The sequence below is a fragment of the Buceros rhinoceros genome, unplaced genomic scaffold (genome assembly GCF_000710305.1).
Source record: "Buceros rhinoceros silvestris isolate BGI_N320 unplaced genomic scaffold, ASM71030v1 scaffold2444, whole genome shotgun sequence".
NCBI lineage: Eukaryota > Metazoa > Chordata > Aves > Bucerotiformes > Bucerotidae > Buceros > Buceros rhinoceros.
This window is the reverse complement of record NW_010406280.1, coordinates 17,416-30,238: the sequence shown is the minus strand read 5'-3', so window position 1 is coordinate 30,238 and position 12,823 is coordinate 17,416. Positions and strand designations below refer to the sequence as shown.

General features: G+C 38.0%; 1 protein-coding gene across 1 annotated transcript in view; it reads right to left on the bottom strand.

Annotated features, from left to right (window-relative positions):
- The window catches only part of LYST (lysosomal trafficking regulator), a 50,283-nt gene extending 37,753 nt beyond the window's left edge, over positions 1 to 12,530 (bottom strand). Inside the window, exons 1-5 of the mRNA XM_010134000.1 lie at positions 12,336 to 12,530; positions 9,892 to 9,982; positions 4,690 to 6,775; positions 1,952 to 2,984; positions 217 to 378 (exon numbers count right to left, since the gene is read on the bottom strand). Coding sequence (XP_010132302.1) covers positions 217 to 378; positions 1,952 to 2,984; positions 4,690 to 6,775; positions 9,892 to 9,982; positions 12,336 to 12,530 — 3,567 coding nt within the window. The remainder of the gene's footprint in view (positions 1 to 216; positions 379 to 1,951; positions 2,985 to 4,689; positions 6,776 to 9,891; positions 9,983 to 12,335) is intronic.
- Positions 12,531 to 12,823: the final 293 nt, after the last annotated feature.

The following is a 12,823-nucleotide window of genomic DNA, read 5'->3' as shown; positions in this document are numbered from 1 at the left end:
GACTCATTTTTGAGCAGTAAATGTGGGGACCTTATCAGTAACCAGCATTCAATTTAGTCACTTACATATGTGAATCACAGAATTAATTTTCAACAGCCACAGTAACCTGACACATTTAAAGATGTACCATTGAGTTTAAAAATAGACCCCAACTTAAACCTGACTGAGCAAGCCTTGTAGTATGTAGAATTCTACTACTTAGTTAGTATTTCATACCTTTTCAATTTTTTCTTCAGAATGATCCAGATCAGTAGCAAAAGTGCCCAACGCAACACGAAGTAGTGAATCAAACAGAGGCTTTGCCAAGTCAGTTTCTATCACATTTGACTGGGCAAGTTGCTCTCGTATTTGAAGTAAGATGTCATCCACACAGGTGTTCTGTGTTTTAGGGGAAACAAACATTTTGATTCACGTTATTCTGGTTTGGCTAACAGAAAGGGTTTAGTGCTTTCATTTAAGGACTTTCCTGTCCACCTACACTAATCTGACTTCTCAGCTAAAATCAGATTTTATCCAGTCTCGTGCAGTAAGAAAGATTCACCACTTGTCATGAGAGATTTGGTTGGTAAAGCAATTTACATACTGAAAAAAGTCTGGCAACATGCTGGTTCCCAAAATTGCAAGTGAAAGCACTGTTTTGAAAATAAACATCTCTGAAACAGTTTCAAGTACACAGTGCGTTGAAACCACACCACACTAATACTTGACATTAACAAGAAATGGTGACATGACCAACTTCACAACAATAGCAAGTGGCCCAGACAGAACTCCAGCTTCCAGTTCTCTCTTGAACCTAACACCTCCTGCCTTTAAAAAACTACCAAGTAAAATTCAAAATAGCAATTAAGACATTAAAACACGTGAAGATGACTTCTGTGAATTAACAGCTTTGTGGAACACTGAATTAATTCACCTCTAAGGCTCACGTAAGTTTTTTCAGGTGCTCTTTCAGTACTTGTACCTTCTAATACTTCTCAGAACAGTCATCAAAAACATGACATCTAAGACACTATGTGTAACACTCATGTTTTGCCTACACAGCTCTCCTTCAACCCTACATTTGTCACACATTCTGCTATGAATACTCTTTCAAAAAAGGTCTCTCCCACCATTCAAAGCCCATCATCTCAGACAGCCTCTGGAGGCCGTGAGGCTAGACAAATGGAGTAGACGGGGAAGAAAAAAAACCAAACCAACAGAAAAACAGGCCATAACTGACCAGAAAAAATAAAGGCATAGTCAGCCAGCAATTCATAGTTGTCAACATCTACTACTGCCTTTGTAGTTAGAGGAAACCATCCCTTTCTTCTAGAGTCAGCGCCATTTTGTGCAGGAAAAACAAAAACTTCATCTGCCAGGATCAGTCTTCCCTGGGATTCAAGATACGTTAATCCAGAAAAAAAGCATTTGATGTTGAGTTCAATCTTTAGCCGTATTGACCTGCTGGTTCAAACTGTAACAAATCCATGAAAAAATGAACTAGAAATACAGTTCAAATAAGCAAGGTAAAATTCTCATCTAGCCTGGCTTAACCTGCTACTCTGGAAGGCTCTCTCCCAGCTTCCAAGAAGCAGGGAAATGGCATGAAACCTGAAAGAGCAGAGGACAAAGATCACTTTAGAGAACAAAGAAAGAGATGCAGGATCCTTACCAGCATCTTACCTAACAAAAAAATTGACAAGTTAACTTGTGGGAAGATACCTCCTCAGGAAAAGCAACTGCCAGTTTGTTCAGCCACCCACTCCCATTCTTTCAGGACTGCTGACCGCTACCTCTGACTCCTACGGACATCATTTAACTGCATGCTTTCAGTACTACACAAAAGAATATGGTACCGTAACCAGAGCATAAACTTTCTTAATCTCTAAAAACTTTTGCCTGAATTACTGTTAAAATATTATTGTATGTAGCAAATACGAGTAAAGTATGCTAAGGGAAAGTTGTACAGTACCTGGTGAAACATCTGTACTTCCACCTTCTGCTGCATGGTGCTTGCACTGTGTAGACAGATTGTCAGCAGAGATTCTAGAAGTCTGATACCTTGAAGTGCCCACTCAGTCTCTTCTCTTACGTAAGTCTTTATCTCTTCAAGATTGTCAACTGAAATAACTGAAGCATGTTCCCTACTCAAAGAGCTGTCACAGGAGACACATTCAGATACCAGCTGTTCTGCACCAACAAGACTGTCAGAACTACCAAGCTCCAATTGTGTCACCTCTCGGCTTTTAACCACCTGAACAGAGTCATCCTTGTTGAGCAGCTCACCATGAGGACTTCCATGTGAACCTCTGCTGCTTTCACTCAATACTCTCTCTCTCTCCTCTTGCTCTTTTACTTCATTCTTTGCAAGTTTCTGAATTATTAGAATTAGTAACCTATGGCACGCTTCAAAGCCTCCAAGTCTATGGAACTGTCTCTGGAAAACTGAACTATACAAATAGATGCAACGACACATGGACCAAATATCTGCAGCTCTGTGAATATGTTCCAGAGAGGGCAAAGTAAGGCTTTCCAGTGACAGACATGGCAATTTGTGGCCTAATGGCTCACTAGCTGTACTATCATATCCTGACGTATCTTCAGAGTCATTAGTTGAATCCAGATCACCATCTGCTTCTTTACTTACACATAAAAAAGCAACACAGAGGAATAGGTTTATTGTGTTGACATAAATGTCTTGGCTTGTAAATTTTTTCTTTTTTGGGTAAGTCTCTTTCAAACCAGCATAAAACTTGCTCAGGCTTTGAGAAACTTCTGAAACAGCATGCTGACTACAAAGAGAAGCAGGCAAGTCAGCCGTAGACTGCTTTTGTTCGCTGTTCAGGCCTTCCAGTTCTGGCACTGCTTGGTCTTTCTGCTGATCACCAAGGCAGAGTATTAAAGTCTCTAACACTTTCAAAGATTGGCTTCTTACACTGTCTAAGTAATTTAACTCAGTCATTTGATTCACTCCATTACAACTCAGAAACAAGTCTCTAATTACCCTGCAAGAGAAAGCATAAGAGAGTTATCTTATAAATCAGCCACAAATTCATGTAATTCAGATGATGTATCTTATGCAAAAGTGACCCTCTGTTCTACACACAAGTAACACCAAGGACTGATCATGTTTACAGTAATTGCCATAAATTACTGTAAATTAAAGAGGAGGAACTTGTTTGCAGTACTCTAGAATGCCAAATAAGCATCATCCATCCGGTTGTAGAAAATGGGGGTTTTTGGCAATATGTGACATAGGAGATATTGATTAACCTCTAAGATGCAGACCACAAAGAGATATGACATTCAAAACATTAAAGGTGTTTAATTAGCTTTATTTATGACATTTGCTCCTTAGTGGTACTTCCTCCCTCTAACATTTTATTAGCAATTGCAGCTAGTTAATAACTTTCAGTTCTGTGACTTCACTAGAAAGCAGAGATTCCTTCTCAAGTAAACTTGAATCTTTAACACATTTTACTAGCTATTAGTATGTCCATTAGTTGCACAGAAAACATATTTCAGATAGAATTAAGGAATGCCTTTCAAGCACGGCTTTTTGTGCAATTGTTATTCCAGGATGTTCAACGTGTTCTTTTGTTCATAAAGATATTTTTCCCTTCTTTCTACTCTCCAAATATTACATTGAACCAATACAGAATTTGGGGTAAGGTTGTGTCAGCTTCTTAGTGTACTTGTAGGCATTCACATTCCTTACCCTGTCATCCCCTTCTCACCAGGTTAGCTTTTACTGTAAATGAGTTATACGCTCTAGAATCAAATGAATCATATACTTGTATATTCCCATCTCTAAACCAGTAGGAAATAGGATATCTTAAACTTTTTTTTTTTTAATCTAAACTTTACTTCTCTTACCTTTTTGCCAGTAACTGGACTTTTGAAAATAGCTTCTGATACAGTTTAGGTTAGGATAAAAGTTTAAAACATATTAAACAATTCTTTAAATAAACTGAAATACCAGTCTATTCTTTGTAATTGTGTCAGATGACCTTATTAAATTCAATTTAGTTTATCAGGACTCCAAAAGAAAAGATCAGAACCTTTCCTGGACAAAAGAACACATTCATATTCTGAATAAACTCCCCTATATTGTATCAAACAACTAATTCATCAATAAATAGGAAAGTTTCTATTTCATGCCTTGGAAAAATGCTTGTGTGCTGGTTTGTTTTTTTTTTTTAAGAAAAAAACACCACAAAAAATTGTTTAAATGAACAGGATTTTATAAATTACAAAACACTTATTTCAGGACAAGTAAGTCTCTCAAGCCTTATTTTTGAAAGGTGACTTCTGTGAAGTTCATTCCAGAAAGGAAAGGGAAACAGATCAGAAAACTAAGAAGTCTAATTCCCAAAGGAGAGTGACATTTTTATCTGTTCAATATTCCTGACTTATTTTAGCATGAGGAATGAAGAGGCAAAGAGCATGTCACAGCAGACAAAAATTATTTGTTTCTACATTTTGACTTGTTCAAGACCATAACTCACCAGCAGAAAACCCTCAGTTTCTGTGGTTTATGAATCTATGTTTACATCTTTTGTTATTCAAGCATTTACCTTGTTGCCACCCCTGCAAATATTTAAGTGCTGCCTGCAGTCTAAATAAAACTCATGTTCTGATGAGTAACAAACATAAAAGCTCTATATATAATTAGTGTGTTTTTCATTAATAAACAGAAAATCAACCAACCTGGATTTAAGCAACACAGGGAGCGTCTGCAAATAAACCTGAAGTACTTCAGAAGGCAAACAATGGCTATGAGAACTGCATGTATGTTTATCAGCTGTAGTTAGTCCAAGTTGTTGAGCATGGCAAGCCAGCTCAACTCCTCTCTGAAGCACAGGATTATAAATACAGTTGTATAGTTTCCATTGGACCACTGCATTTCCCTTTTGGATTAAGTGGCAAATATGGCTTGCAATCTGCATGCCATGTAGTTTGTCTTCTTCAAAAACAATGTCCTGATAAGCCTCCAATGCATCCCATCTCAACAACATATCTTCAGATCCACTGCTAGGCAGAATTCCCTGAACTTTGCAAGAGGAACTAGATGCAATACCAGTATCACTGGAGTTGCCCTGCAACGCATCTTCCAGCTGAGCAAGTTGATCACAGTCAACAGTACATATATTGCATGATGCCTGTATAACTTTCGGAGACACTTCTGCTCCACCCAGCTGATCCAATATAAACTTGTTAAGGATGTTCAATATGTGCTGTTGAAAGTTTTTTAATGTTGGTAACTTGAAAGCATGAAGCAATGGGACAATCACAGACTTTGGATCCATACAACAACATATTCCTACATTATGTACACCCGAGAGAATTTGAACACAGGTACTGCTCAAAGAAACTTGTTGCAACAAGTACAAACACTGGTGTGCACAAACAGCAATGCAACAGCATCTGTCAGGATACTGAACTTCTCCATCAGCAGTTTCAAAGGGATTTCTGGAAGTTTGGGTTTTAAAAGCAGATACAGAGAGCCCAGAGAGATCTCTGTGGTGATGCATGAAGTGAGAGTACTCACATCGTCGATGTCGCTTTCTTGTACACATGGATTGATGCAGCTGCTCTGACTTCACTTTTTTGACAGTGATGATTATTTTCATGATGCTGTTGATTAGGGCTTTCAGATGCTCTGTGGCTTCCCCAGTTACTCCCTCATTCTTCATACACAGCCATTCCATTTGAAGCACTGTTACTTCAAACAGCTTAAATCCCTGATGCTGGATGAACTCATGAACCAGATCTACAGCTTGGCTAAAGTAGAATGGATTGGACGCTGCACTTTGTAGGCAGCAGATCAAAATCTGCAAGACCCCTTCTATAACCTCAGGTAGAAGGAAGGCTCTGTGATGATATCTAGAAAATACATAGTCGTCCTGAACTGGCTGCTGTAGTGTTTTCTTGTACCCAGGAGCAAAAGGATCAGGTTGCTTTTCCAAGCACATTCTGATTTTTAATGCTGCTTTAAGTAATTCTGTTAAATTTCTTCGTAAATTGTCAGGCATTGTTTCTGTATTGCTGATGTCTGAAAACATAAGATGAAGCACTGTTCGAAAGAGCATCCTTTGAATTAGAGCCACAGGTTCTTCTGTCCACCCTACAGAAACTACTTCATTTTCTGTGTTACTACGTATGCTGAAACAATCTCCAAATCCCGATAAGAACTCAGTCAATGTGGGCACCACACTAGCTGAAAGAGCAGAACTGTGATTCAGAGTAATATCAAATTTGCACACTTTCTCTAGGAGAGACAGTAAGACATGGCATAAGTCAAAAGGAGAGTTATCCATGTTGCTCTCAGCAATTCCTGCATCTGGCTCCCTCAGAGTCTCTGGGTTTAGCTCATGTGCTGGAATGATTTTGCTGGAATTCTCTAGATTAAGGGCATCAGGATTTAAGTTCGGTACCACTTCTGCAGGTAGGCAATCACTTCTACTTACAAGGTAACTGTCCCTAACTGGATTTGTTAAAAAAGGCTGCAGTAACTGGGAGCGCCTGTGTTTCACTGTTACAGTCGTCTTGTCATCAGAATTGCCTTCTGAATCCGAAGTGGACAGCTGAGATCTTCTTGCATCTCGCACGGAGTAACGATGGGTTGTTTTGCGGAGACGTACACTTTTTCGAGACCGAGGATTCAGTTTTACAGGAGACTGAAGAGATGAACGAGTGTTTCTATCTAAGCCTAGTTTTTCCTGAGTGTATTTTACAGAACTTGAATTATTCTCTTTGGTCAGGCATATGTCTACTGTAAAGGGTATATTAAAATCTGTTGAAAGAAAGGAACATTAAAAGAACATTCAGGAACACAACATATAAAGCATTTTTCCTAGTTTTATGGTTTAATACTTTCAGCTTAAAAATATGAAACAAATTCATATCTTAATAGGTCATGGATTTGTATATGCCTATTTTGACATTTTCTGTATAAAAAACAGTTAGCAACAATTCACATTTAGGAACCATACTGTCTATTTTCAAAGCCTAGTCAAATTAGTTCGTTTTCTAACTAGGGTTAGACAAAAATGTGCTAGAGGGTTTCCCCCAACTTTTTTGTAGGCACAGCTATCCCATTCTCTTAAGAAAAGACATTATCAAGGTCAATGAGAGGATGCTTTTGATAGACCAATGGAAGAAAGCTTAGTCTGAAAATCTTTTGGCCTGTTACATATAGGATATAAAGGAACAATATAGCCACAAGCCTCTAGCTATGCTCAATTTAAGTTTGGGTAAGTCAGATATACTCAGAATCATAGAACCATCTGGTTGGAAGAGACCTTTAAGATCATCAAGTCCAACCCTTCTTGAAGTGAGGGGCCCAAAACTGGACACTGTACTCAAGGTGTGGCCTTACTAGTGCTGAGTACAGGGGGACAATCAGTACCCTCCTCCTGCTGGCCACGCTGTTTCTCATACAAGCCAGGATGTCAATAGCTTTTTTGGCCACCTGGGCACACTGCTGGCTCATGTTCAATCAGCTGTTGACCAGCACCCTCAGGTCTTTCTCTGCTGTGCAGCTTTCTAGCCACTCCTTCCCAAGCCTATAGCGTTGCAGGGTGTTGTTGTGCCCCAAGTGCAAGACCCGACACTTGGTCTTGTTGAATTTCATACAGTTAGCCTCAGCCCATCGATCCAGCCTGTCCAGATCCCTCTGCAGAGCCTCCCGACCCTCAGGCAGATCAACTACTCCCAATTTAGTGTCATCTGCGAATTTGCTGAGGGTACACTCAATCACTCATCCAAGTAAAATATCAATCAGCAGGATACCAACTCTGAGATCTCCTCTATTACTTAGCTATGGAAACAGTTTTAGATAGTTACTCAAGCAATATTTACTTTGTGCATACCATTTGATACATTCAAAGTCTCACTATAACCATTGCCAAACAGCCCTATCCCACAAGTGAAGAAAAACTCTAAAGGGTTTAAACTTTTCCAACTTGATGATCCATTGTCACTTTTTGCAATTCAGTTCCCATAGGAACTGGGTGCCAGTCCTCTTAGAATGCACAAAGAATCGTTAGCACACTAGTGGTACTGGAAAAAACAAGTTTCTCTACTTCAAAACACTGCAAATCTTCAACTACACAGACTTCAGTGTTTACTTCAGCATTAATTGTTCCTAACAAAAAGCAGAAACAAAAGTAGTGGATTTTAAAATAGCCAGGGACAAGAGGGAGATGGAAAGCAATAATGTTTACAGTGTTGAATAGTTCCAGAGAAGTCAAGCCAAACAACCACCAAGTTTCAAATACACAGCATAAAACAGATAAAATAGTGAATAAAGTTTAAATGATTCAGTGGGCAAGAAGATTTTTACTTATAAAATGCAAGGACTACCTGCTCATTTGTTTTGGTAAACTCAGATCATGAGCTGTCAAAGAAGCAGGCAGAAAAAACCCTATCTGTTCTTGGATAAAATTGATCATCATTTTTAAGCACTGACAGAACTTTATCTGGATATTTTGGGCAGTAAAATACCTAGCATAAAACAAATGCAAGTATCCATCATCCAGTAAGTTCAGTATTTAGAAAAATGCAATAGTTAACAGTAACAGCCTCCACCCCTACAAAACCCCCAAAGCCCACTCAATGGCTACAAGCACTAATCAAAATTAAGGAAAAGATGTTTCCATGTACAAGCGTAACCGTGCCTTGCTGTTTCATAAACTAAAAAGGGTTCTTAGCGTACAACTGAATACGTCACATTTATTGCATTAGTATTATGAGAGGGAAATTTGTAAGAGTAAACACTGTACAATATGCAGAGTGCAAAACCAGAACATCTTAAAACCTATTGACACGATAGCATTTTAAATTGACGCTGGAAAAGTCACTAAGCTCTCATGAGACAACCGAAACATTTCCTTAGCTCAATTATGCTTACAGGTACATGAGAGAATGATGCAACTGAGCTAGCAGGATTTTTTTATACGAAAGTGCTATGCAACTTTAAATACACCAAGTCTACAAACATTAACAAAAGCTTTTAAATTGCAGAAGCAAAATCATTGGGAGAGCTTCAGGTAAGAACCTGTAGGAACTCTCTCAAACTTGTAACTTCATTTGTTTCATCCTCTAATATATAAAATAATATATCAGACAAATGCAAGAGCCCCAAACAAAAAAGTCACTGCCATTTCCTGGTCCAGGTTTTGCACAGAGTTTATTTTGTATCACCCCTTTCATTTCTTTATCTCACTTTCAACTCACTTTTTGGTAGTTGAACTCTTCTACTTTGATTCCTCAATTAACATATCAGTTTAACGCAGAACATCATACTGTCTAAGGAATGCAACCTGCTTCTATTCATAATCATCCAGTATAACTCTATTATTCAGGGCCTGTCTCCCCAATAACACTGCATTTGTTTCATACTCTGTGGTCCACTGCCTGGCTTTAAGCCTATTCTCTACCTCCCATTTCTTTAGATTCTGTCTCTGACCAATGAGACAGACTTTCTTCTGAAATCAGTGTCAGCAGGTACCACTTCTTTCTGTTTTTAACAAGAATCAGTGTTTTCCTCTTCTACTCATCATGAAACATTTCACATTAGCAAAAATATCATATATTCCTTCAAGTCTTTTTCCCCACAAATCACCTGAGAAGAAAAAAAAAACAACTCCGCACCAAGAACAGCTACATAGTAATGTGAGCATCACCTTTCACACTGAACAAGAGCCTGTACTTAAAACGTCAACCTTCCTTGTATGCTGACAGAGCATTGGTATTTTTGAGTTTAAATTCTCTGCAGAATCCACATCTTCATTCTATGTTAAGAGGACATGTATTATAATGAACTAATACTCTTTAGAGTCCTAGGCTCTGTAGTAATACACAAATCACTTATTTTAGGTCCTTAATACAGTAAGTGATAAAACATACCTATTGCTTTTTCTTCTTGGACAGGGATTTTCCACACCAATGGCAGAAGTGACAGGAGGAGGGTCAGAAGTTCTTCCCGACATGTCAACTCCTACATTACAAACAAAATAGAAACAAAAGGGTTTGTACTTTTAAACTAGATTAACCATCTTTATTTTACAAAGCTGCTCAACATTCAGTTCCCTGTGCCTTTCTGCTGTTTTACATGTTGCAAAAATGACCTAACTGCAAAGAGTGTTATTACACTAATTAACTACAGCCAATCAGAAAGCATCCAAGATACTTATTACTTCCCTGCAACAGTTTCTACATGAAGCTTTCCTAATCTTTCTTGAAGAAATTCCTCGCCCAAAGAACAGAAACAGAAGTCAAAGCAAGTAACTTGTTAATTTAACTAAAGTCAACATGAAGCCCAAGACAAGTTTGATGCTTCTGCAGTTACAGAAATGTAACTTCAAAGAACTTGATGGGAAACTGTCTAATTTCTCAAAAATGACACCTTTAAGCAAATGAAAAAGCTTACAGTTAAAATGATGTTATTGACTCACAACAGGAAGGTGAAATTTCATGGGAGGAAAAACAAAAGGTTACTCCTAATTACAAAAAAAGACCAACCAAACAGAATAATCAGCAAAGAAAGCTTCACTCCTACTGGGATTCTAAGACTTCTACACTAAGAATTTCAATGCAGTGAGGAGTAGTAGAAGGCACAGAATTCAAACTCAGTTCCTTTACTGGGTGCTGTGTAGCACTATCAGAATGGTTCCTGCCTAAGATGAAAAATTATTAAAATGAAAAAGGCTGACTTCAGCATTTTGGTAGTTAACATCATTCATGGATATGCAGCTGAATAAACATTCTTCTCCAGAAATTCAAGGTAGCAATGGAATTAAAATGTATGGAGATAAGCAACTTATACATATGTTATAGTTATATATATACAGTTACAGAGCTATGTATATAACAAACCATTGTCTGATAAGATTATCAATTTACATGAAAGTTTTTTAAAGTCTAAAACTATTGATGCAATATAAATAGTCCTGAAAACTAAGCTTTTTCAAAGTCATCCTCCCAACTCTTGTGCTAGTAAAGATTCTTTTAACAAGACAAATTAATTAGGAATGAGAATGAGCAATAGCAGCATTGGGAGCACAATAATAAGACTGGGAAAAGCACAATGTTAACTTTTCCAGTTGCAGTGGTAGATTTCCAGACTTTGACCTTCCTCATAACTCAAGTTCCTTTTCCCTCCACCTTCTTAAAAAACTTATTTCCTAAGAAAATAATTGCTGATGTTTCATGAAGAATGCCACAAGCTTTTTTCCCCTTCTACTTCAGACATGGGTTTTATTGGAGGGAGGGGACATGGAATCCCCCATTTTCTTCTTACATGAAAACCAGCTGTTTTTCTAGCAGCTTTAGTCCTGAAGCCTCTATTAACAGCAACAATGCAGAACTCAAGGGACATAAAAAAAAGCACAGCTCTAGAAGTGGTAAGGATTCTTTTTAGCAATTATATATAATCTCAGTCTTGTGAGTTTACTTTTGGGACACTGCATGTTCTCGACTTCAGAACCAAGGCAGCAGATCCAATGGAGTCTTAGGAGAAGTCACCTCAAAGGAAATGTGAGCTTCCAAGATTAATTTTACCAGCATTAACAGCTGAGCTTACTTAAAACAAGGGCTGAATAAACCCAGCCTGGATTCATTTGGTTCATTATTTTTATCACTGAGATTTACAATTTCAATGCAAAGACTTAATGCACATCTCATCGTACCCATTATTTAGTACATATCCGATAGCATTGCAGAAGAATGAGAAGAGAAAGAAGAAAATGGGTATTTGCAGCTACAGGGATGAGTGCTAGACTTTGTATAATGTAGCTGATCATCTCTTCTAAAATGCAGAGGTAAAGTTACAAAATATTTACTTGCTATTAAGTTCAAGAGCAAGTTCCTTAACACAAAGCAAAAATGTATCTCATGGCCCATAAACAAAGAAGGTGTATATTTTAATATTATTTTATTGCCTTAAACCAGGAGGATCATCAAGTTAAAAACTTACAGTTTGTACTGCAGGTTCAATAAACCCTCATTTCTTCTGAAAATTCTATTGCCTCCTATTCCTCTATTGCCTCTTTCCATCCAGCTACTGCCCTGAAGCTTCACACGTGCCTTAACTAGTCCAAAATCTTACAACATCAGTATTAGCTGGCAAACAGATTAGCTATTATATGTACGATTAGCTATCTTTGATTTTTCTGATCTCGCAGAAAGTCAGAATGCAATATATTCTTTTGAACTTATAGCCTTCATAATTAACTTATACACTGTACCATAAAAAAAGCAAGAAAACCAGCACAAAGAAGAACATGAGCCAGACAAATCCACACAGTCAAACCTCAATACAAAAATTATAGCTAGGTAAGAAAAACTAATACCTGATCAATAGTTGAGTTCAGTGTGGTAAGCAAAATAAACCCACGGCCTTGAACCAAGTATTGTCCCAGTGCTGCCATGTGAGTTTTTTCTTCTTCTTCATCTTCCCTGGCCTCTGTCCTCTGGACCACAGCATTGCACAATCTGTTGACATCTGTCAAGAATTCCCGTGCCAGTGAGTTACTGGCACTGCTCATGTCTGAGCTGTAAGTAGAGGAAAGTACAGAAAGTAAATCCATCAGAAAACACATACGAAAGTACAGAAAGTAAATCCATCAGAAAACACATTCCTTATGAAAAAACACTGGGGGAAGAGAGGAGTGATTTTTCCTGTATTCCTTCCTCCTCCTGACAAAGGATGGAGTGACTATAGGAATGAGGAATCAATATACTAGTATAGGGTGGAGGAGAAGAAGGATGAGCTGAGAGAACTACATTTATTTCAGTGAAACTTTAGCTACCAGTTCATGATCCCAAACGCTCATTTTAT